The sequence below is a fragment of the Balaenoptera physalus genome (genome assembly GCF_965194825.1).
Source record: "Balaenoptera physalus genome assembly, chromosome: 9".
Taxonomy (NCBI): domain Eukaryota; kingdom Metazoa; phylum Chordata; class Mammalia; order Artiodactyla; family Balaenopteridae; genus Balaenoptera; species Balaenoptera physalus.
In genome coordinates, this window is record NC_138888.1 from 7,611,761 (window position 1) to 7,635,002 (window position 23,242).

Genomic DNA, 23,242 nt, shown 5'->3' on the forward strand with positions numbered 1-23,242 from the left:
GGAAGTCTGGAAGGAAGAAAATGATTCCAGATCATGGGTGTCCAAGCTCAGACAGAAGCAAGTGCAAATCCTCTCTGCAGGCAGCCAGGTTTCCCACAGAGACACTCAACCAGCTGGGAACTCACAACCAACACGTGACAAACAAGTGCCAAACACATAACAAATGACAAATGAGAGATTCAAAACACCAAGGGCTTCTATATAAAATATAGAGTAATCATACATAAAGCCCTTAAAGAAACTGAAAAATGGAAACACAAGAATGAGCAAAAAATAAGAGACTACCAATACATGACCAGGGATATCTGAAAGATAACAAATATAACTTTGATAAATGAAAAAGATAATTGCTGAAATAAAAACGTCAATGAATGGATTAAACAGCAGATTTGATACTGCTGAATAGAAACATTGTGATCTGGAAGATAGGTCTGAAAAAATATCTTAACCATCGTATAGATATTGAAATGAGAAATATGAGAGGGAGGTTAAGACTCATGAAGGACAGAAAAAGAAGGTCCAACTTATGTCCAAATCGAATCTCAGAAGGAAAGAATAGAGAGCAGAAAATGAAAAGGTAATGGCTGAGAATTTTCCAGAACCTACCAAAGAACCAAAATTCACAGTTGAAAGGAAACACAACTGGTTCATTCAACAGCTATTTATTGAGTGCCTACTATATGTCAGACACCCTTTAGAGGCAATGCACACCAAGCTGGATAAATAAAAGAAATACCCACAAAAAAAAAAGAAAGAAATACCCACCTAGACACAACCCAAGAGAAAAGGACAGTTAAACTGACAACAGATTTTTCAAAAGTAAAATGAGAGCTACAAGGCAGAACTAACATCTTCAAAGGGTTAAGGAAAAATAATTGGCAACATAGAACTATTTACCTAGCAAAGCTATCTTTCAAGAATAATAGCGGGGACTTCCCTGGCAGGCCAGTGGTTAAGACTTCACCTTCCAATGAAGGGGATGCAGGTTCAATCCCTGGTCAGGGAGCTAGGATCCCACATGCCTCGTGGCCAAAAAACCAAAACATAGAACAGCAGCACTACTGTAACAAATTCAGTAAAGACTTTAAAAATGGTCCACATCAAAAAAAATCTTAAAGAATATGGTGAAATAAAGACATTTCCATATAAACAAAAACTGAGAACATTTACCACCTAGAGATACACGCTAAAGAAAAAATGTTAAAGATCTATATGAAAAGGAAGGGGGGGAAAAGAGATAGGGTATGGAATAATGAGTAGATAAAGGGTAAGTATAAACCCAAGCATACATGATTTACACAAAACCCATAAATTAACAATAAAGGAACAGACCTAGAATATTGGCTATTAATGCCTATAATACAGGAGAAGTGACTGAATGAAAGTGTTTAAGATCTTAAATTGTTTAGGAGGAGGTTGGAGTATTAAATTTAGGTTTTGTTAAGTAAACTTAGCAAAATTTCAGGGGTAACCACTAAAAGAATTGAAATAAAGAATCTAAATTCCACAACAAGGACCTACTATATAGCACAGGGAACTATATTCAATATCTTGTAATAATCTATAATGGAAAAGAATCTGAAAAATATATATATAATGAATCACTTTGCTGTACACCTGAAACTAGCACAACATTGTAAATCGACTATACTTCCAAAAAAAAAAAAAAGTAGAAAAGCTGGGGAAAAAAAATCTAAATTCCAAACAAATAAAGGAAGGAGTAAATAGAATAAGAGAAACAAATTTAAAATCATTTTTTTAAAGGAAGGGAAAAAGCATAAAAGGAACAAGACAAAGAAAACAATGGTATAATAAGCCCCCATATACCAATTACCACAAGAAATGGTGAGTAGACTAAGCATAGTAGTTAAATGCAAAATCAAGTTATATGCATTTTATAAGAAACCCATCTAAATTATTAGAACATAGGAAGTTTGAAAGTAAAGGATAACAAAAGATATAGCAGGCAAATATTAACCAAAAGAAAGTTGGAGTAGCTAAATAGTATTATACAAAGTAGACCTCGGGACAATATATACATCATGGATTTTAGACAGAGTACCAACACTATAATAAAAGGTTCAATTCACTATGTAGATTTTTAAAATTCTAAATTTGTATGTACATGCATCCAATCTCATGTGTATAACTTTTAAAATCTGCTGGAAATATAGGGAGAAAATGACAAACCCCCAACACAATGGTTAATTTTAATACTCTCTATGCTTGCTAGACCAAGCAGATGGAAAGTTAATTAAAATACAGAATATTGTAACAACACAACTGACAAGCTTCAAATATTGGACATCTATAAAACCCTACACCCAGTAGCTAAAGACTGCACACTCTTCTCAAGCATGTATGGAATGTTTATAAAAATTGACCTCCTAGAAGGCCAAAAAGAAAGTTCCAATAAAATTCAAAGAATCAGTATCAGGGACTTCCCTGGTGGTACAGTGGATAAGAATCCACCTGCCAATGCAGGCGACACAGGTTCGATCCCTGGTCCGGGAAGATCCCACACGCCACGGAGCAACTAAGCCCGTGCACCACGACTACTGAGCCTGTGCTCTAGAGTCCGCGTGCCACAACTACTGAAGCCCACGTGCCGCAACTACTGAAGCCTGCACGCCACAACTACTGAAGCCCGCGCGCCTACAGCCCGTGCTCCGCAACGAGAAGCCACTGCAATGAGAGGCCCACGCACCACAACGAAGAGTAGCCCCTGCTCTCCACAACTAGAGAAAGCCTGCGAGCAGCAACGAAGACCCAACACAGCCAAAAATAAAATTAAAAAAAAGAGAGAGACTTAAAAAGTAAATGGTAAAAATAAAAAGGTCAATAGAATACTTAGAAAATAAAGCCAAATAATTATTAAAAAAAAATTAAAAAAGAATCAGTATCATTCAGACCACGTTCTCTTACCACTCCAAGGTTAAATTAGAAGTCAACAATTAAAAGATAAAAAAATCAATGTATGTTTAAAAATATTAAACAAATATCTAAATAAATAATGGGTCAAAGAGGAAATAATGGAGGTTAAAAATACCGAGAATGGAATAATAATTAAAACCTGCATTTCAAAACTTGCTGGGTGTAGTCAAAAAAAAGTACACAGAAGGAAATCTATAGCTTTAAACATTTATACTAGAAAAGAAGAAAGGCAGGAAAGAATTGAGCTAAGCAGCTAACTTAAATAGGAAAAAAAAGCACACCCATAGTAAATCCAAAAAACCAGAACAAATAATAAACAGGAAGATAAACAACAAGGTCCTACTGTATAGCACAGGGAACTATATTCAATATCCTGTGATAAACCATAACAGAAAAGAATATGAAAAAGAATGTATATATGTATAACTGAATCACTTTGTACAGCAGAAATTAACACAACATTGTAAATCAACTATACTTCAATAAAATAAATTTTTAAAAAAATAATGCAAACTAAAAAAAAAAGAGGACAAACTAATGAAATAGAAAATGAACAGTACCATAGTTGGTCCTTTGAAGTAATAATAAAACAGATGTTCTCTTGGTGAGGTTGATTCAGCAAAAACCAGGGAAAGCACAAATAATATTAAAAATAAAAACAATAGAAAAGTAAGATCTTTCTCAAGTGCTCAGAGCAAATCAGAGACTCAGCCCAGAATAAAACCTGGTCCTGGCTAAACTCCTTTCTCCAGTATCCATGGCACTGTGTTTCCACGCTTAGCAAATAGTAAGGACCAGAGGCTGATGACACTAATGTCTGGGGCTGGCCTCATGTTGGGGGCTGGATATGCAGGAAGCAAAGCAGAGACGTGAGAAGCAGTGCGACAGCCCCAGAGATCGAAGCAGCCTCCGTTTTCTTCAATGGGTCAGCCACTTCCCTCAAATGGACTTTCATTTCTTGTGTGTGGGAGAAAAATGATCTAGAAAGGGCAATTCGGTCTATTTTTAATGGTGCTCTGAGGCCTGGTTCCTAGTGAGAGAGGAGCTCTTTTTTCCCCCCATCCATGGTACACAAGCAAGCATTTCCAAGTCTTAACATTAATTTCAGAGTCTCACTCCCTGGGCAATGATTTGAAATATTTGGGTGGTAAGGGCTTGGACTTCTCCGCATCACATCATGCTTTCTTCTGCCCAATGTCTGACAACCAGATAGGGCTGAGATTCAGACGTTAGGAAAGTCTGTGCTGAGGTCATTAAATGTAGGTGAAAAATCCACTGCATCACCTTGAGCAGGAGAAAGCAGAGGGGGAGCTGGACTGAAACGGCCCTGCACTTCGCATTGACTTCTGACTTAACTCCTTGGCGCTGTTTCTCTTTGTAAGATGAAAAAAGGGTGGATGAGGTTTAAGTGCCCGTTCCGCAACACTCACACCGAGAGTACAGACTGCCGTTCCCACCTCCTCATCTGCAGCGGATCGTGTTCCGGACCGTGAAATGAAATAAAATGACACGCTGGCCAGAGGACCAGGATAGTAACTAAGTAAACAGGAAGGTTCAGCTAGATTTCTTGCAGGTTCTAAAGTGTGAGTGATCTGGTATCATGTTGTGTGGACCTGTTTCAAGGACTTAGAGCACTGTCTGGAGGAAAGGAGACGGATTCACAATCAAGACCCCCGGATCTGAACCCACCTTGGCTACATAAAAGGTCTGGGACGCTAGTGGGTCCCTTCACATCTCCTGCCTCAGGTTCCTCTTCTAAAAGCCGGGACAGTGCTGTCTCCCCCGCAATGGCGCAAGGATTAAATATAACAGCTGTATGTTGCCATTCTGGAATCTGGTCTCCCCTTCCGCGTTCTGAACTCTCCCAAGTCACCCCCTTTCCATGATTCATATGTTAGATTTCAAGTCTCTGAAAACACACTGGGTGTACAGTGTGAGCCAGAGATGGGTCACGCTGACAGGATATGAAAGAACAAACACTAATTGGATCATATGCAAAACCAGACAGTAATATGTTAGCTGTGCAGAACTCTGAGCGGGAAGGAGTTGTTCTGGATGCTGAACTTCCTGAACAGATGGAGGGTTTCCTCTCAAGAATCAAAACATTAAAACAACAAACCAGAAGAAGCAAACAATTTAGAACAACAGCAAAAAACTCTCTCTCCAATATACTTCCAAAACTTGTCAGAGGCCTTAAGGGAGCATTCTGAATAGCATTTTACTTTTCCTTGAAGATTTTTGTCATTGTTCTGAGCACACTGAGAACAGCCGTCCAGTGATGACACTGATGGCATTGGTAGGACTGTAAGGGGTTTAATCCAACCCCTGATACTACAGATGAGAAAGCTAAGCCCAGAAGGGTTAAGCTATCCACCCAAGCCACGCAGCTAGATGGAGACCGTGCCAGGACCAGGTCTCCTGAACTCCCACCTTCCACAGTGCCTGTTAGACCTTCATAAGACCAACTGTCCCTCCTTTGAAATAACCCTGGAATGCTTGAAACAACCCTGGAACCCCAGAATGCTTTTAAAGTACCTGTCTGGACACTTAGAGATTTTTATGTCTCCCTTCTCTGATGTCTAGGGGTCATGCCTGCTCATGGAAACCCCACTGGAGTGTGTGTTCATTTGATTCTTCATTTGAGATCTCTATGTCTTCAAAAATCAGGCGTCTACTCTCCGAGAAGCGTCTTCTGGTTTGCCTGGAAAGTAGCACTAAGCAGCCACCTAATGGATACAACTCTAAGGAAGTACCAGTGATAACACCCTCTCCCACCCGAGCCCACACCCTATCCATTTCAAGAGTGAAACCCCTAACAACAAGACCACCACAGTTTATAAAGCAGTCCCGATCATGACCCACGAATTAGGTAGAAATTAAAGTACCCCAAACACACATACACATGGCCTTCCTGGGCTGCCATGGGGTTTGATCTCTAAAGCACTTAGCAGAGGACCACACACCGTGTGCCAACACACAGAACATGCATAACCTCAAAGCCCTACAATCCCAGCTTCAGAGAGACTAGGTCACCACCAGACCAAAGAACACCAGTAACAGGCAGAAGAGGCACTGCGAACCCTGAAGCCAGTGTTTCCCCCATTATTCAAGTAGGTGCTTAAAAGTTCTTTATGACAATAAATTAAAGACAAACATTTTTCCTTCCCAATTTGCCTGAGCACATTCAATCACTTGTTAGAAATTAAATTGATCCATGCTTGCAGCAAAGTTCAGTAAAACTGCTCATACCTTCCCTGCAAGCTCAGTGGAGGCAGTCCCTAAAGTCAGAACTCACCAAGATGAAGATGCAAACTGCCAGCCCAGCGCAGCGCAGGAACAGCTCTGCCGCCAACGGTGAGGGCACCTAACCCCCAAGGCACTGCCAGCTCAAACGTGGCCAAAAAACCGTGGGGACTGTCCCCACCCGACACCAGCAGCTACCCCCCAATAAGTGGGGTGTCCACTATGTATGCCTTACAGCCTCTTCTGCTGCCTTCCTGTCTTTTATTAGCAGGAAAAAAAAATTTTTTTTTTTTTTTAAATTCAAAACCTTGGCTTTCCCAACTTCTCTCAAATGTTGCTCTTTGCCCCAAAGCAGTTTTGCCAAAATCATGCTCCCGGGAAAGCCTCGACCTTTGTCCTTTTGCATTTCAGATAATCATCTGGGCAACTAGAGACAGTTGGCGCTGCCTTCAAACGTTGGTTTCTCCTTTCCTTCGCCCCCTGGGGACCACGAGCCGGCGCGGACCTGCTCAGCGTCGCTCGCCCCAGACGCTGCGGTTCTCTACCCGCGTCCACCCGACATTTCCAACTACTGCGCACACACATCTCAGAGACAACGAGCACCGTGCAGTATGCTTCGATCCCTCAGGAGGCGTGTGCGAAGCATCTTAGCACTTGGCTTCCAGGGCGGTTTTCGTTCACACCTAAACCGAAGCACCACTCCGTTGCTTCACTAGCAGAGCGAGATAAAGCAAAGGCACTGCCCGGGCAGTTAGGACGCAGCACCACGCTTCCAAGCGCGGGATGAACCCGGTCGGTCCCCAGAGGTAACCGACAGCTCCCGGCCTCCGCGGATCTTGCCGGCGGCCGGCTTCACCGACTCCCGGCGTCCGCGGGGGCTCCGCGCGCCGTCCGCTCCCGGCCGGCTTTCGGCGGCGGGGCGGGCGCGCCCGGCGCGGACCCGGGCCCTTACCTCGCTGACGATGGTCGAGTGGGCCTGGGCGTACCGCCAGCCCCCCCGGCACGGCACGAGCGGCGCCGAGCGGTTGGGGAAGGCGGCGAGCGGGTCGGCGCAGCTGAGCGCGCCCGGGGCGGCGGCGCTGGCGTTGGCCGCCTCCAGGAGGTAGCGCTGGCAGCGGCCGTCGCCGCGGCGCTCGGAGGGCGCGGGGCCGAGGCGGGGGGGCGCCGTGCGGTTCCACTCCTCCTCGGGGCTCCAGCCGCAGCGCTCGGCCAGCGCGGCGGCGCTCGGCCCGCGGCACCAGTAGTGGTCGGGCCGGTTGCCCAGGAAGACCACGCCGACGAAGAGGAAGGCGAAGGTGACGCCCGTCAGGCACAGCAGCAGGAACACGCGCCGCTGGAAGCGGCCGAACTCGCCGGCCCGCTGCAGCGCCTCGTCGAAGGAGGGCATGGTGCGCGCCGCCCGCCCGCCCGCCCGACTCCCCGAGCGCGTCCTGCCGCCCGCCGCCCGGGCCTCCGAGTGACCCGCGGGCCGGCCGGCCGCCTCCTCCGCCCCGCCGCCTCCCCCGCGCTCCCGCCTCACGCCCCTGGGCGCCGCGCCAGCGGCCGCCGCTCCTCCGGCCCCGGGGCCCCCGCCCGCCGCACCCGCTTCCGGTCCGGGGGCGCCCGCGGAGGTCGGGGCCGCGCTCCCCGGGGGCGCCGCCGCGGGGTCGGGGTGGGCGCGCGGCGCGGCGCGGGCGGCGCGGCCTGGCGGAGCGCCACCGCGCGCCGCGGACCCGGCCCGGGACTGCGAGTGACGCGCACAGCCTCCGGCCTGGCGCGGAGCTCCATTCGGTCCTTGCCAGCAGCCTGTTCTGCGGGCGGTCCCGGATCGGGCTCCAGAGAAGAAAGTTCCAGGGCCACCCAGCGACTCCCAGGCTCCTGGGACGTGGTCTCTCGGTGGTCCCGGGTGCCGCCTGGGGGACCGACGACGCGCGCGCTCCGGGTCCCGCGCCCGTGCCGCGGGAGCCCCCCCCCCGCCAGTTCTCGTCCGTGGGGTGAGCAGAGCCGCGCGGCGCACCCCTGGGGACGAGCAGCCGGGTCCCAGAGCAGTGGACCGACTGCAGAGTCAGGACCACGCGGGGTTAGATTTTGGCGACATCTCAGAGAGCGTCCAACTTTTTCAGAAGAGCAGCCGGGCAACCCACAGGGGTGTTAGGCGTCTCGTTCAGAGTCCTGGAGTTCAAAGTGAGAACGGACCTCAGCCCCTTACAGGTTTCTTTAGCCAAGACCTTCGCTCTCGGCCTGAAATCGCCCAGAAAGGGTGTTTGTTGGTTGGTTTCCATCGTTGTTTTTAGCTCCCTTATTCGCTCCCAGAGATCCGCAGAGCTGTGTGCGATCTGGCGTCCTGGCCTCTGGTCCGCGTCCGGGCTGCTGTGTCCACGTCCACACTCGGATGCCCTCCCCGGGCCGGGTTAAAAGCCCCTTCGCGGCTGCAGCCTTCAGCTATAAGGTTCACCCTGCACTCCTAACAGCGCCCTCCCTGCCCTGGCCCAGCCTCCCCCTCTCAAGATGTATCTTCTGAGAATTTCTCCAGCTCTTCTCCCCAGAACCCCACCCCAGCCGTCCGAAAAGCGTTCTACCCTTAGCTCGCTTTTCTCGGAGGGTGGAGAGGCCGGTAGAGCGCAGACTGACTTTTCCTCCTTCCAGAGCAAGGACGGGAGCCAGGCTGCCTCGGTTCACCAGCTGTGACCTTGGGCACCTTACTGGGCCAGCCCAGTCTTCTCATCTGTCAAATGAGACTGATACCTTCCTGGGGTTGCTGTGAGGATTGAATGAATTATTACACATAAAGTGCCAGAAAAGTGCCTGACGACGCACAGTATGCCCTTTCACGTGTTAGCTCTTATTACTGTCGTTCTTACTTGTTGCTGAGTTAATACTGTCTTCCGTGCAGGGATGTCCTAAGGATCCCGGGTACTAGGAAGGATAAAACACCTGGTGGCAGGTGGGCACACATTAGGGGCTCACTGAATGAGAGTTCTTACTGTTCTATCATCCTTGTTCCCAGCTACTGAAGCTCATCTGTCACCTGGTGAGCAGCGACTTCTGTGTGTACATGTCTCACGCTCCAGGGTATAGTCCATATTATTGACTGCCCCCCTGGGACCCCAGACTCAATCTGTCCTCCTCCCACCCAGCTCCTCCTCTGCCCTCTCTTCTGGGGTAACCATGGCCCCACCCCAAGACTCAGACTCTCAATATCATCTCAACACCCGGCACTCCTCAGGCCTTTACTCAAAGGTGCCCTCAGCTCATCCCTCCTGGCTATCTCCCCACCACCCCGGCCCCAGTACACACCTACACACACACAGGCAAGCCCCCAGCTCCCTTCCCTGTTTTATCTGTCTCCAAAGTGCTTATCACCCTCTAACATATGCATATTTTTATTCCTTTGTTTACTAAATTTACTTATTTTTCTTACTTGTGCCCCCTCCTCCACTAGAAGGCAGGTTTCACGAGGACAGAAAGTTTCGTTTTGTTCATTTCTATATTGCCACCACCTAGAACAGTGCCTGGTGCATAGTAGGTGCTCCATAAATATTGGTGGAACAACTGGATGCTTCCAGACCCCTCCCTCCTCCCCTGCTCCCCACAGGCACGGCCTCCTCTCCTCCTCCACCAACTTTGTTCGCAGTGACCCTAGGGGCTCCTCACCTGTGGCCGCTGTCCTTCCATCCAGGCTGCACTCCTCCTTGTCTTCCCACAGAGCAGCTCGGAGGTGCTTCCTTCAAGGGCTTGCCTTGGTTTCCAAATTAAATACTCATTTCTCACCCTCCCTTTCAAGATCCCAACCTACGTCCCTCACCAAGTTGTCCCCCCATGTGACAGCCAAACACCACGACTTGCTAATCCTAAATCCTTCTTTAACTTTCCTAAACCTGTGCCTGTCCACACAAAGAAGTTTCCTCTTCCTGGCATTTCACTCTCCTGCCCTCCCAGCCACTGCCCAGCAAGGCCTGGGCCAAAAGTCCGCATCCCCTCCTCCGAGCCCTCCCCAACTGCCGAAACTGCCTTCTTCCCCAAGTCATGTCTGCCGTCCTTGTCTGCTCCTAACACATCTAAGAACCTTCTTAAGGAATTTCACTACATTTTTCTTTGTATTGCAGTTGTCAGGCTATTTTAACTTTAATTCCTTTTTTTTTTTAATTTAAATGAAGTAATCTGAGCATTTGGACAAGTAGACCTAGAGCAGTTGCTAAGATCATGGACTTTGGAGCCAGACCTGCTATGTTCAAATCCCCTTCTACTCTTTATGGTGAGTGACTTGGGCAAGTTATTCAGCCTTTTCCGTAAAACTGAGTAGCAATGACACCTTTTCATTTTTTATGCAAATCGCTTAAAACAGTACTTGAAACATGATTAAGTGCTATATGTAAGTTGGCTATTAATAAAGAGAGTAGTACAAAAATACCACCCTTCCCCAGAATTAGCAAATGTCATGTTATCGTGTTTTAGGTATATTGTTATAAAGAACTAACACTCCTAGACACAGCTGAAGTCTCCTTCATATGCCTTCAGGTCTTGTCCCCTGTCCCCTCCCTTCCTCCCCAGGGCAGCTACCAGGCCCTTTCTTCAGAAGGTGGGCCTGGGGAAAAGGCCACACAGGCTCAGGAAGAGGGCTCAGGACCATTGAGCAGGGAAACCTGGGATCTCAGGTCCCAGCGTGTTGGTGTGGGGCAGGAGGATGGGAAGGGGGATGGGCTTCAGGTGGGTACAAGCCCTTGGCTCTAGGGGAGAGGAAGGCGAAAGTGTGGCCCCCTCTGATGAAGATTCCGGCCGCCTCTTGCCCAGGTGTAGTTATCATGAAGTCGTTACTCATCTCCTCCATGTTTTAATCCTTTTTATACCTAGGTACTACATGCAAACACTATACAGGTGTCCCTTGCTCTTCAAAAGTTTGCCTTATGCCACTTTACTTTTATGAAAGACCTACATTAGCACCTGTTTTTCCTAACCGCAAGAAATCAAAGAGGATTTTCACTTTTATGATAAAAGATGAAATCGAAAATAGTGTTCACCTCTTGTTTTGCGGCAAGTCATTATAGAAGCAGTGCTCACCCCAGCAGCAGGAGTGGCCCTGCCAAGCTCCTTCTCCAGAAACTACATGCAGCATCTCAGCTGCAAGCTGGCATAGCTTTGAACTATCTGTGAGCATCTGTGCTTCATTTCAATTTCTTTTTCTGCATCTGTTAGCAAGGTGTGTCCTAAGGTAACTGCTTCTTCGCCTTTTGCTATTTTGGCTTAGGAAAGCTTTCATAGAAAACCTCTACTTTCGGAGAGCGAGGGAAACCTCTACAGTACTTGGGGTGCTTTGAAGTTTGCACAAATGGTATGATACTATTTTTCTGTCACTTTTCTTTTTTACTCCACATTATATATATATATATATTTTTTTTTAATGAATTTATTTATTTTTGGCTACGTTGGGTCTTTGTTGCAGTGCGCGGGCTTCTCATTGCGGTGGCTTCTCTTGTTGCAGAGCACAGGCTCTAGGCACGCGGGCTTCAGTAGCTGTAGCGTGTGGGCTCAGTAGTTGTGGCTCGCGGGCTCTAGAGCACAGGCTCAGTAGTTGTGGCGCACGAGCTTAGTTGCTCCGCGACATGTGGGATCTTCACGGACCAGGGCTCGAACCCATGTCCCCTGCATTGGCAGGCGGATTCTTAACCACTGCGCCACCAGGGAAGTCCCCACATTATATTTTTGAGACCTATTAGCCTTGATAAATATGGATCTAGCTCATTTCCTGTAACTGAGCACATTTGACATGTATTCATCTTTCAGATTCATCTCTTGCGAATCACCTCTCATATCCTCTGCCTATGTTCTCTTTGTTACTTGTTTTCTCTTACTGAAGTTTTGGGAAGTTATTTGTATATGTGTTTATTCTGCTCCTTTGTCAGCTGTATATGTTCTATCTCCTTAGTCTGTGGCTTGTCTTTTAACTGTATTTATGTTGTCTTGGTGACTACAAAAAGTTTAAATTCTGATAGTTAGTAAAATGTATCATTTTTCTTTATAGCTTCTGCTTTTTGCATCTTGCCAAAAAGAAAAAAAAAAATCCTGCACAAATAGGCTTCTGGACTGTTCGTTCTGTTCTACTGCTTATTTGTCTATCTCCATGACAATATTTTACTATTAATCATGATAGTTCTATGATGATTCTTAGTATTTGGTGGGACAAGTCTCACCTCTTCTCTCCCCTCACCTTCCTCCTGTTCAGAGTTATCTTGGCAATTTGGGGGCTTTTTTCTTCCATATAAATTTTATCTCATTATTAAGTTCCATATAAATTTGATCAGGATTTTTACGTAAAATTATGTATGCATTTTATTTTTCCCATTACTCTGTAGATTTTTGGGAGAAAAGCCAAATCATGTTCATCTTTCTATCTTAAAACATTGATATCTATTCTATATCTGCACTATCCAGTAAGGTACCATTAGCCACATGTGGCTATTTAAATTTAAATTAATTAAAATTAAGTGAAGTGAAAGATTGTGTTCCTCCTGAGCCACGTTTCAAGTGCTCAATAACCCCATGTGGCTGGTGGCTACCATATTGGACTATGTCCATTCAGAACATTTCCATCACCACAGGGATTTCTGTTGGACAGAGCTGGTCCAGACATAGTGACCAATAAATGATTGTTGAATAAGAACAATAAAAATCTATTGGCCTACAACTTTTAGCTTTTGTAAAGCATACTGACTTTAACTGTTTTTGAAAAGGTAATTGTTTGGGTTTATTCATCTAAAATTTTATAGTTAGTATTTTTTTTATCGCATTTAGGAATGGATATACCAGGTATTAGGGTTTATTCACCACAGACTGAGTTACCAAAAGACGTCATAATGACATTTGTGCTGTTTATAAAGCACAAAAAAAGATTAGTTTCCTTGGGAATACTGTAATAAATCTAGAAATAAAACTTCTGAAAACAATCTGCTGAGAGAAAATTTGGCAAGTGAATCGTGGCCTGTGCTCAGGTCTAAGGGGAAAAAGTAGGAATCATATTTTCTTTTTTGTTTTTTAACAAATGGGTAAGAGTATTTGAAACGCTCTCATTCTTACCTTATTAGGCACGGAGTAGCTATTTTTTACCTTAGTATGTGAACGTAGTAAAAAAAAACCATAGAGCACTTCCATTATTATATGGCAGAATGCTGGACCCTAACATTGATTTAGACTGACCAATGTTCATTTCTTTCTCTGACCCACTCTCTCGCTAGTTGATTACAATTTGGACTTCCCTAGAGAAAAGTTTCTGGTTTGGGGGACAAATATTACAGATACTATTATCCTTTGGAAATAGATGCTCTCTATATTTGAAGCATCTAGGATCTTAGACTTAAAGACATCTTCGGAGAAGATGGCAGCCATGAAGGAAAACGCTAAACAGCGCTAAAATATTCCAGAGTTGAATTTTGACAAAGTAGAAAAACCTAGTCAAGCCTAAGAGATTTGAGAGTTTGTATTTTACTCTCTGAACATATACAATAGCAAGTCCTTTGCCACTTTCCTTTCAGTGCTTGTGCCATTATAACAAGTGCAAGGTGAAGCACATTACCTCTCTTGAAAACCTTTTCATCACAAATGGTTTAGGGCAGGAATGGTAAATGGGTTTCTTCTTACGTCCCACTCCTGTCGTCTGTCAGGAGCCATCTAGAGCACCGTGTTGAGGGTAACTTTGAGGTGGAGTGGAAATTAGGCCACGACTGTTTAGGAATGTCAGGTAGAGGAAAGGGGACAGGAGTATAAGGGCAAAACAGTGGTCATCCTTCTATTGTCAATGTAGCCTGGGAAGTGCCAAATTGACACAGTATTCCCCGTGGGTCTCCAAAACTCTTAAAACATCTATTACTTTGGGGATTTGGGAAAGTCTCGGTGAAGAGGCCACTATGCTATTAATTGCTAAAATATTGCCCAGAAGTTTCTGCTGCTGGACCTCATTCTGGATGAAATTGTCTTTTAGTGAGGTACCTTCTATAGTGTGATAGTGGTCCCCCTGGGCAAAGCACTCAACAGCGATCCACTGTTTCTGACTCTTAGTACCATTGCACATAAATCACAGTAATGCCATCTTCAAATGGGAAAAGTCAGTCTTAGGAGATTTGCAGGCACCGATTAAAACTTGAGTGACCTCTCAATTAATCCAACTTAAAAACTGAAGGATAACACATTCGCTAAAAATAAGGTTTATTGACATAGTTACTGAAATGAGTGATACAACATGTTGTGTAAAAGAAACAGGTTTCAAAGACTACGTTTGATATCAACGCCTCTCAACCCATTAGTGGTAAAGGAGACGTTTATTTGTTTGTCTGTTTTGATCCATTGCAGATCAATATATGGTCTTACTGGGCACGAATAGTCTGCAGCTCACGACACGTACAACCCCAAGGTGAATTCAGCAACATCGGAACTGGTCTACATCCTATTCAAGGAGAGCTGTCCACCAGTCACACACTTGGATGTCATGGCGATGCCAGATCGGTATAAAAGTTTCTAAGTGCTTACTCCCGATTTCTGCACTTACCTGATTGCAGACAGGGGACAACAATTCACAGACCGGCTCTAATAGAGCCTTCTGTGCAATCCTGGTTTTTGTAAAATAACATACGTCTCCGTAAGAATTCTTTATTGTACCCCAGGCACAAACAGATGCTGTAACGCTGCCGGCAATGAATGATTTCCAGAGTCTGTCTATGCATGAAAGGTGGTCTGGAGAGATGAGCCCCGGGTTAGCAGAGTAACACCAAGGGGCTTTGAGTCCTTAGCTGATTTCATGGCTTAAAGGCATTCTACTTGTAGATTACTTTCCTTTCGGAATTAATTTTTGTTTGTATTTTTCACATTACAAATGACTACTTTCCCAGTCTATACTGGAGTCAAAGAGTAGTTTCTAGTTCTGGTTGAGCCAATAAATTATTTCTAAAAGTACAATGAAATTAAGATAATTCAGACCATTTCCTGGCTGTAAAATGCAATGAGTTCAAGTTCTCTTTTCCTTTAAATACAAAAATAAAATGTATAAATTACAGTAATCCAGATCAATTTTAGTGCAGTTTGTATATATATGTATATATTAACACTGGTTTTCTAACGCAGGTGGTAGAATGCTGGCAGACAGAATATTCGATGTTGTGAGATTTTAAAGCTATGTCTTAAACATGAAAAGGTGAAAGCTCTTTGAAAAATTCAAAATGAAAACTTTAAAAAATATGGCCCAAAGAAATAATATAAGGAGAACAAGAATACCCACTAGGAAATTTTCATGTACATAGCAATGGTATATGGCTGCTGGACAGCAGTACATACAAATATTTCTGTCTTTTTATTGAATTAATTAATTTTTTTCTATCTTTGTATTGAATTGATTGTGGTCTAGATGATTTTCCCATTTATCTTGAGTATCACAATTGGAAGGCTATGTTTGAGACATGGCTATAAATAGCAGGAGAAAAGGCCAGGCGGAAGAGAAGGCATTTGTAGATAAGAAACTAGTATGAGCAGCAAGATGGAGAGAGAATAATAAATCTTTGTTTCATTTTCATAGTAAGATGTCTTAGACTGAAATCCAGAGTCTAAATTCTAATCCCAAATTTACAGTGAGATACAAAGTATGTGGGACATATCTATTTTTCCTAAAAACAGAATAGAATGCTCTCTAATTAGTGTTCTTCATTTCTGCCGGTTCAGATCCCCCCACTGAGACCAGGGGTCTCTCATCCGCATCACAGGGGAAACCCTGTCCCCCTTCTCAGTTCACAAGTGCCCAGGGTGACAACCACATCTAAGCCCATCTAAGCACATCTAAGCACATCTAAGCACATCTAACTTGTCCTCCGGAAGTGGCGGCTCCCCGCTTAAGCTAAGCACACTGTCAGAGGCAGGCGGACCCGCACTCCATTCATACCATCTAACGCAACATCCGCTCCATTCCCACTCACACCTGACACTCAGGGGCTCTGGGAACGTTCATGGGACAAGACTCTGTCATGCGCTTTACCTGTCATATCCCTTTTCCTCCTCAGAGCCCCACCAACAGGGTCCATCATCCTTTTACAGATGCGGAAACTGAGGCTTGGGATGGTCCGAATGTCACACAAGTTTAAGTGGTTTGTGGGGAATTCAGACCATGTCTGCTCTTCAGGACCACCTGCGGGCAGGTGGCCCTCATCCTCCACAGGGATGCTGCCCTCAAATGTTCTTTTGTACTCTTCCCATAACTTTTAGGTGAATACAAGGTATTTTTCCCTTTTCGCTTTAACTCTAGGGTTTGGTCTTTGTTTTTGTTTTGTCTGTTTTTCATAAAACCATCTTATGCTTTCTATAACAATCTCTATATGATACTTTTGACATGGGGGTCCCATGGGGGTTTTTTTAGCTGAAAAAAATTTCAGAAGTCATGTAGTCTAATTTCCTTATTTTGCAATCAAGTAATTAAGAACCAAAGAGATCACGTAACTCATCTAAAATGAGGTCACTCAGTTTATAGCATCAGTAGGTCCAGGAGCCAGGCCCAAACACTGTTATCAAACAGTGACTCAGATTAATTTTTAAAGTTGTCATTTCATAAATTATTCTCTTGGCTACAAATATTGTATAGCCTAGAAATTTAAAATAAAATCTTTGCCTTTTAATATCAAAATTAAAGTGATTTGTATAAATATAAAACCTACTCAGTCTTCACTCAAATAATACCGTCAGTTAAATATTTTATAGTAAAGAATGGAAGATTTTGTTGCAAAAACTGAGACTTTTTAGCATTGTAACATTGGAAAAATAAAATGATCTAATAATTCCAAAGCATTATATTTGTTTAGGGAGAAAAAAAGATGAGTGGTCAAATCTGAGTAAGCTCTCTGAGTTAAGAGTATCTTGCCAATGTCAGTTTTTCTGGTTTTGACAATATACCATGATTATGTAAGAGATGATTATTAAGGCAACTGGGTGAAGGATACACAGAATCTGTACTATTTTTGCAACTTCTTGTGAGTCTTAAACTGTTTCGCAAAAAAGTTATTTAAGAAATAAAAGTAATGCTATATTGCTACGACAACCAGTCCTGGAAGACTTGTGCCCACAACGACCGTGACTTTGAGCTCTTCCTTTCAAGGGCATGACAGTTCCCGCCCTCCAAGTCCAGCCCCACCCCCCTGGCCCTGCTCTACCCTCAGTCTCACAGTTGCTCTGAGGCAGCTCTTGGAACCAGCTTCGGAACTCAGGGGGTTCAGAGAGTTTTCTGGGCTGGCCTGAGAGTCGACGGGGACGTGCTCCTGTGCTCCAGAGAACCAATTTATAAGTGTCCCCTCAGAGCCCCATCTACTTGCAAATTGGAGATCGTCTGTGTGTGTGCCGTCTTGAGTGTGACCTTGGGTTTAGCACAGAGGACGAGTGAACTGAAGCCATAAGCTATGGATTTCTTCTGCCTCGAAATAAATGTTTATCTTTAGATGGGCAAAAAAGAAGTTTTTGCTAAAACGGTGATCAATCATTTTTCACTGAAGTCTGATAAGAAGGCTATGACCGAAAAAAAAGGATTTGTGTTTCTTCTGCTCTTTTACTGCTTTTGTCATTGGTGTTAGTGATCTTGCTGCAAAATACTTGCTTTCTTTGTTTAATAAATACACATGGCCCATGGGGTTTTGTGTGCACGCTCCATAACACACCTAAAGACATGCTGGAACAGTTTGTATGTGATAACTGGCTCTCCTGGACATCACCCGTTTAAGCTCACAAATGCAGCCACTTCAAGATCCCTGTGTGCATCTCCGCAGCTCTGCCCCGGCTCTGCTCCTGCAGGAAGCCTTGTAACCCTTGCAGGCTTCTCACACCCAAGCTTCTCTGGAAATGCCCAGGACTGTCTTTTATGGGTTCCCCACATCCATTTGGACAGTTTCCTGCACTTCTCCTTCTTGTACCTTCCAAGAACATCTAAGATGATGGTGGGTGGGGCTCTCATGTGCACTGTGGAATCATATCTCATTCAAGGGTTAAGTTCTCAAGTCAGAGCACACAGAGAAAAGAGTATTTGGTCCAAAATCTTACTTAAAAGTCTTTTCAGTGGTCCAGAGCTATTACAGATCATTGTTTCTCTGGGCAGGGACCGGATGAAGTGATGGGCATGAACTGGAGCATCGTCTTGTTTGAAACTGTATGATGAGAATGGTGATGTGTACACGTGGGAGGCTTGCTAATGCCGGGGAAGAGTGGAGTCACCCTCACTGGGAACCTGTGTCTGTTGAGTGGGGGTCAAAGGGGATGGATGTGGCTTCCGTCATCCTCAGCCCTCAGGTTTCCGTTGCTCCACACCTTTGGGTCTGCATGTGTCTGACCCCCAAATATAGTCAGGGTTCAAGCTCTTTCCCATGGGTTTCTTGGGCTACAGTCACATCAGAAGACGTGCCTGGGCATTTGTCCTTAAATATTTTTTCTCTGCACCCAAAGCACAGAGACAAAGTATGGTGGTCAGTATTGGTCATTCAGTCCACACCTGAATCTCAGCTCCAGACCAGCCAGCCTCTCTGTTACATGCTAACCCCGACCTGCCCGCGGAGGTCTTCCATGACCCTCCTGAGGTAGGCGCTTCTTTCCAGATAGTCATGTATCTTCACCAACCCCCTCACATCCATGCCAGATCCTACTTTTATACTTAATCTTTCTCTCATCTCTGAAATGCGGTCCCCTGTGACCATCTTCTGCTTCCACCACATCTAATACATACGTGTACATTTATATCCATATTCATATCTATACCCGTGTCTTTGATGACAACAGAGCTAGCTATTGTAGCAAGGTGGCTAAGTGGTCTGCAAGCTGCTCTGGAATGCCCCCTCTGTCACTTATTTGCTGTGTGTCTTAGACACATCACTTACCCTGTTGCGTCTCAATGTCCACATTAGTAAAATGGGGATAAATAACAGTATTAAACTCACAGGATTGTAGGGGAAAATAAATGAAATACTGTAAGCTGATTGCCTAGCATAGTATTGGACAAAAAGAAGAGTTCAATCAACGTTGACTGTTTGCAAAATTCTTTCCATTTCCAAGTTGCACTCAATCATGCCTCCCCTATGCCTCTTTCCTAAACTCTACTTGCTTCTCTTCACTCCTGAGTACTTATGCCCATGTCAAATCACTCTGTGATCGGTAACACAGCACTTAACAGGAGGTACTCCTTTCCAGTTGTGTCATACAAGTTATTTCTGTCTTCTTAACCTTGTCATTGACGACCAGGACTACATTGTGTATTTCTCTTGTATGTATTTCCCAGTGTAACACTGGGCATTTTCTAGATAGTCTACAATATCTATCAACTCTCGGAGTCATTTTAGGGAAACTCAGTGACTCATGTGGTTATCAGTTTCGAATATTCATATATTCTGAACCTCTTTTTTTCTTAATGCTTTGGTCGAATACCTTACCCCAAATACAAGTGGGAAAACTCATTTAGGTGCTCTGTGGCTTCCAGAAACCATTATTTCCTGTTCATCCAAGAGCAAGAAAGCTATGATCTCTCTCACATTATCAAAATGGGCCCAGGCGCCTGATGCAGTTGCTAATTATTGCTCCACTGACGTTTTCTGATGTGCTCTGATGTGCTTGTCATGAGCTGGTGATACCAACACCACAAGTTTACAAAGGAAACTTGGCAGGGCAATGGGTGACTTATGCCTTCTTGCCCTTGCGGGTATTATATAGACACAATCTAAAAGATCCTCAGGTCGTGTTGTTGGCAGACATTTATTCTGTTTTATGCACCAGATACAGTGAGAGACAAACCGATGTTTTAAAAAGTCTTTCCACTCGGCTATCTTATGACTGAGAAATCTCCATTAGAGAACATCAAACAATGTTTTGCAGATGTGATGTCTGAAACTATTAGCATAATCCTCATCCAGACATGAAATGATGCAAATACCCCAGAATCATAATTCTAAGTACGATTTTTCAAATGGCAAGTCCCTTCTTCAGAGTATTAATTAATCCAAATATTTAGGAAATTTGGCTTGGAAAAAATGTGAAATTGAGCTTTTAAATACCAGCTCTGCAATAGGATTTGAGATTAGTATACATTATCCTTTCAGGAAAAGCAACTCTAATGAACGTGAGTAGCAGAAATTGTTGCAGGTGTCGCATGAATTAACTGCTGGGCGGTGTTCCCTGCTCACGCTACCGTCCCTTAAACTATCCATGCTGTTATAGAAAGAAATATCATTTCACTCTGTACAAGCTGAGCTATAGAAGTCAACTAGACAGATGGATTTTTTTTTCATGAAGTGTCTGTTCACTTTTAAACAAGAAGTTTGGATTTTAGTCTAGGATGTATGTAGAGATACACCCTAAGTTTCTGTCTCTGAAATCTCAAATTTAAAACCATGAAATCTTCAGGTTTGAACCTCACCATCCAGATCATGTTGGAAAATAGTGTTGCTCTCCCTTAAGGACCCTGGAGTGAAGCCTAAAACGAACCAAGACCTCACTCTAACTCACTTACGTTTCAATTAAGGAATCAAAAGAATAACTTTGGTATATCTTATTTTTAATCCTCAGGTGGAACAAAAAGTTTTCTACAAAAAAGCAAAAGCAAAAACAAAACAAAAAAAGTAAACCTCATAAGATACATGGAATCTTTCAGATAGGCATAGAATTTCTTAATTGAGGAAAAATCATTACTCTCTAAAACATGTCATAAACTCAAGATACATTGCTTATTTGGAAAACAGATATCGTTAAAACTGCCATATGCCATTTTGTCGGCAAAAGATGGCACCAAAAGTCACTGATTAGGAACCAAGTAGGATTCCAGTGTCACTTGTTACTAGAAGAACCCCACTGTGAGTAAATCGAAAGACTGCCACAGGCCAACTTTCAGAAATATTAAAGCTTCAAAGTGTGACTTGAAGAAAGAAAAGGTTCAGATAAGTTTGGGAAGCCTTGACAACCAAATTCAACGTTTTTTCTGTCAAACTTCTCAAAGCCCTTAAGCTACATGGTATATCCCCAAAAGGAGAATGTGGTTTGCACTGTGTCCAAAACTTACTGTGACCTTGGAATCCTTCTCTCCCAGAACATCTTGAAGGACTGACATTTCCTGGTGCCGTACTCTGGGAAACAGGTAACACGGCAAATTGCTGTATGAGGCTTGTGACAATATCCTGTGGGTAAATGAGAGGAGTGGGGTGGCCTGAACACGGATAATATGATTTGGTGGCTTATGACTCGTTAGAGGACTGAACCCAAAGAGTGTAATGAGGAATCGGTTCCATGAAATTGCATTTAGCCCTGTCTTTTTCATTGTCATTCATTCATTCAATCGGTTCCTGCAGTGGTACCGGAGACTAGAAGTACAGAGATTAATAAAATACTATCCCTGGCTTTAAAGAGCTTACTGTCTAGGGAGAGACTATGAAAACACATCAGAGGTGTCAGGCTGGAACACTGGAGACATCAGATCTGTCTGAGAGTCAGACAAGCCCTTGAGTTGGGTCTGAGACAAAGGAATAAGTGGCATTCCAGACTGAGGAGGATGAACGTACAAAGGTAAAGGCAAGGAAGCCACATATCACAGTTGGAAGACTGCAAGACTTTTCCTCCAGAATGAAAAGGATTCCTTTGAAGATGAGGTTGCTTAATGAGGAAAGATGCTTCAAAGATATGAGACTAGAGGCAAGGTGGCCATTCGGGAGACTCTCAGTGGTCCAGGGGAGAGAAGGTGGGCAGCTCCACTAAGAAGAGACAGTGGGGATGGAAGAGCCTGACGGATGTGAGGGATGTTGAGGATACAGCAGGACCGCACTGGGTGGGTGACAAGGCGAAGGTAGAATTGATGGTGACCCACAGGTCCCTGACCGGGGTGACTGGGAGGGTGGATGGTGGTGCCTGTCAAGAGGGTAAAAGAAGCAAACACTGGGAGGAAAGAAAGAAAAAGCAGTTGTAGACAATATTGAACTTCAAGCACCCAAGGGACATCCAGATGGAGGCGTTTGATGGGCAATTTATTGGTTCTATGAGAAAGCCATCTGGGCAGTAGATAAGAGTTTTGGAAGTTGTTTGCCTGTAGCTTCCATTTCCTTTTTCATTAGAATTTAAGCATGCTTATGTCTCTCTACTCAATGAAGGAAAAGAAGGGAGGGAGATAGGAAGGAATGAAGGGAATAGAATAAAAGGAAAAAGGAAAGGAGGAAGAAGAAAGAAAGACACCTTCCTGCAACCGCACTTCTCCTCCGGGCACTACCCACCCTGCTCAGAGAGCCCGTGTCCGCCCCCCTCCCTTTCCCTCCTCAACCTCTGCAGGAGAGCTCGTACCCACCACTCCTCTAAGACTATCCGGACAAGATCACTACAGACCTCCTTTGGGCTAAATCCAACTGGTAAGGCAGTTCTTCTTTGACTTTCCCTTCTTCTTGAAGCACTTTCTTCCCTTGGCTTCTGTGAGGCCCCAGCCCACTCTTCAGACCTCTTGGTGGGTTCTTTCCTTCTGACCACTCCCTCAAAGTGGGCATTCGACAAGGTTCTGCCCAAATCACTCTCTTCTTCTCATTCTACAGACTCTCCTTGGGCAACTATGAGAGTAGTTGTGGCTGCAGAAGCAAATGTACCCCAAGTGTATGCAGGCCTCAAAGTTAATAGCAAATGTACCCCCAGTATACACAATACATAATAGCAAATGTACCCCAAGAATATACAATATATGCCTCAAAGTTAATAGCAAATGTACCCCCAGTATGCACAATACATAATAGCAAATGTACCCCAAGAATATATAATATATGCCTCAAAGTTAATAGCAAATGTACCCCCAGTATACACAATACATAATAACAAATGTACCCCAAGAATATACAATATATGCCACCGTTTAGTAATGATTTCATTCTCCAAATGTACCCCCAGTATACACAATACATAATAACAAATGTACCCCAAGAATATACAATATATGCCTCAAAGTTAATAGCAAATGTACCCCCAGTATACACAATACATAGTAGCAAATGTACCCCAAGAATATACAATATATGCAAATAGATCCCAAGTCTATAGATGCCTCCAAGCTAACGGATGCTTGTTTCTGTCATTC

At 44.2% G+C, this 23,242-nt stretch overlaps 1 protein-coding gene and 1 long non-coding RNA gene across 7 annotated transcripts in view; one reads left to right on the forward strand and one right to left on the reverse strand.

Annotated features, from left to right (window-relative positions):
* SLC22A3 (solute carrier family 22 member 3) overlaps positions 1–7,695 on the reverse strand; it is a 92,220-nt gene extending 84,525 nt beyond the window's left edge. For both annotated transcript variants that reach the window (XM_082475597.1, XM_082475596.1), the window contains exon 1: positions 7,130–7,695. In XM_082475597.1, coding sequence (XP_082331723.1) covers positions 7,130–7,564 — 435 coding nt within the window. In that variant the 5' untranslated portion in view covers positions 7,565–7,695. The remainder of the gene's footprint in view (positions 1–7,129) is intronic.
* Positions 4,641–15,951, forward strand: LOC309667304. Of its 5 annotated transcripts, none has more exons than XR_014267680.1 (4): positions 4,641–6,983; positions 9,050–9,187; positions 10,314–10,411; positions 14,497–15,951. It is a non-coding gene; the product is annotated as an uncharacterized lncRNA (long non-coding RNA). The 5 variants fall into 5 exon arrangements; XR_014267681.1 differs by having other exon boundaries at positions 9,050–9,100; XR_014267682.1 differs by lacking the exon at positions 9,050–9,187.
* The last annotated feature ends 7,291 nt before the right edge of the window (positions 15,952–23,242 follow it).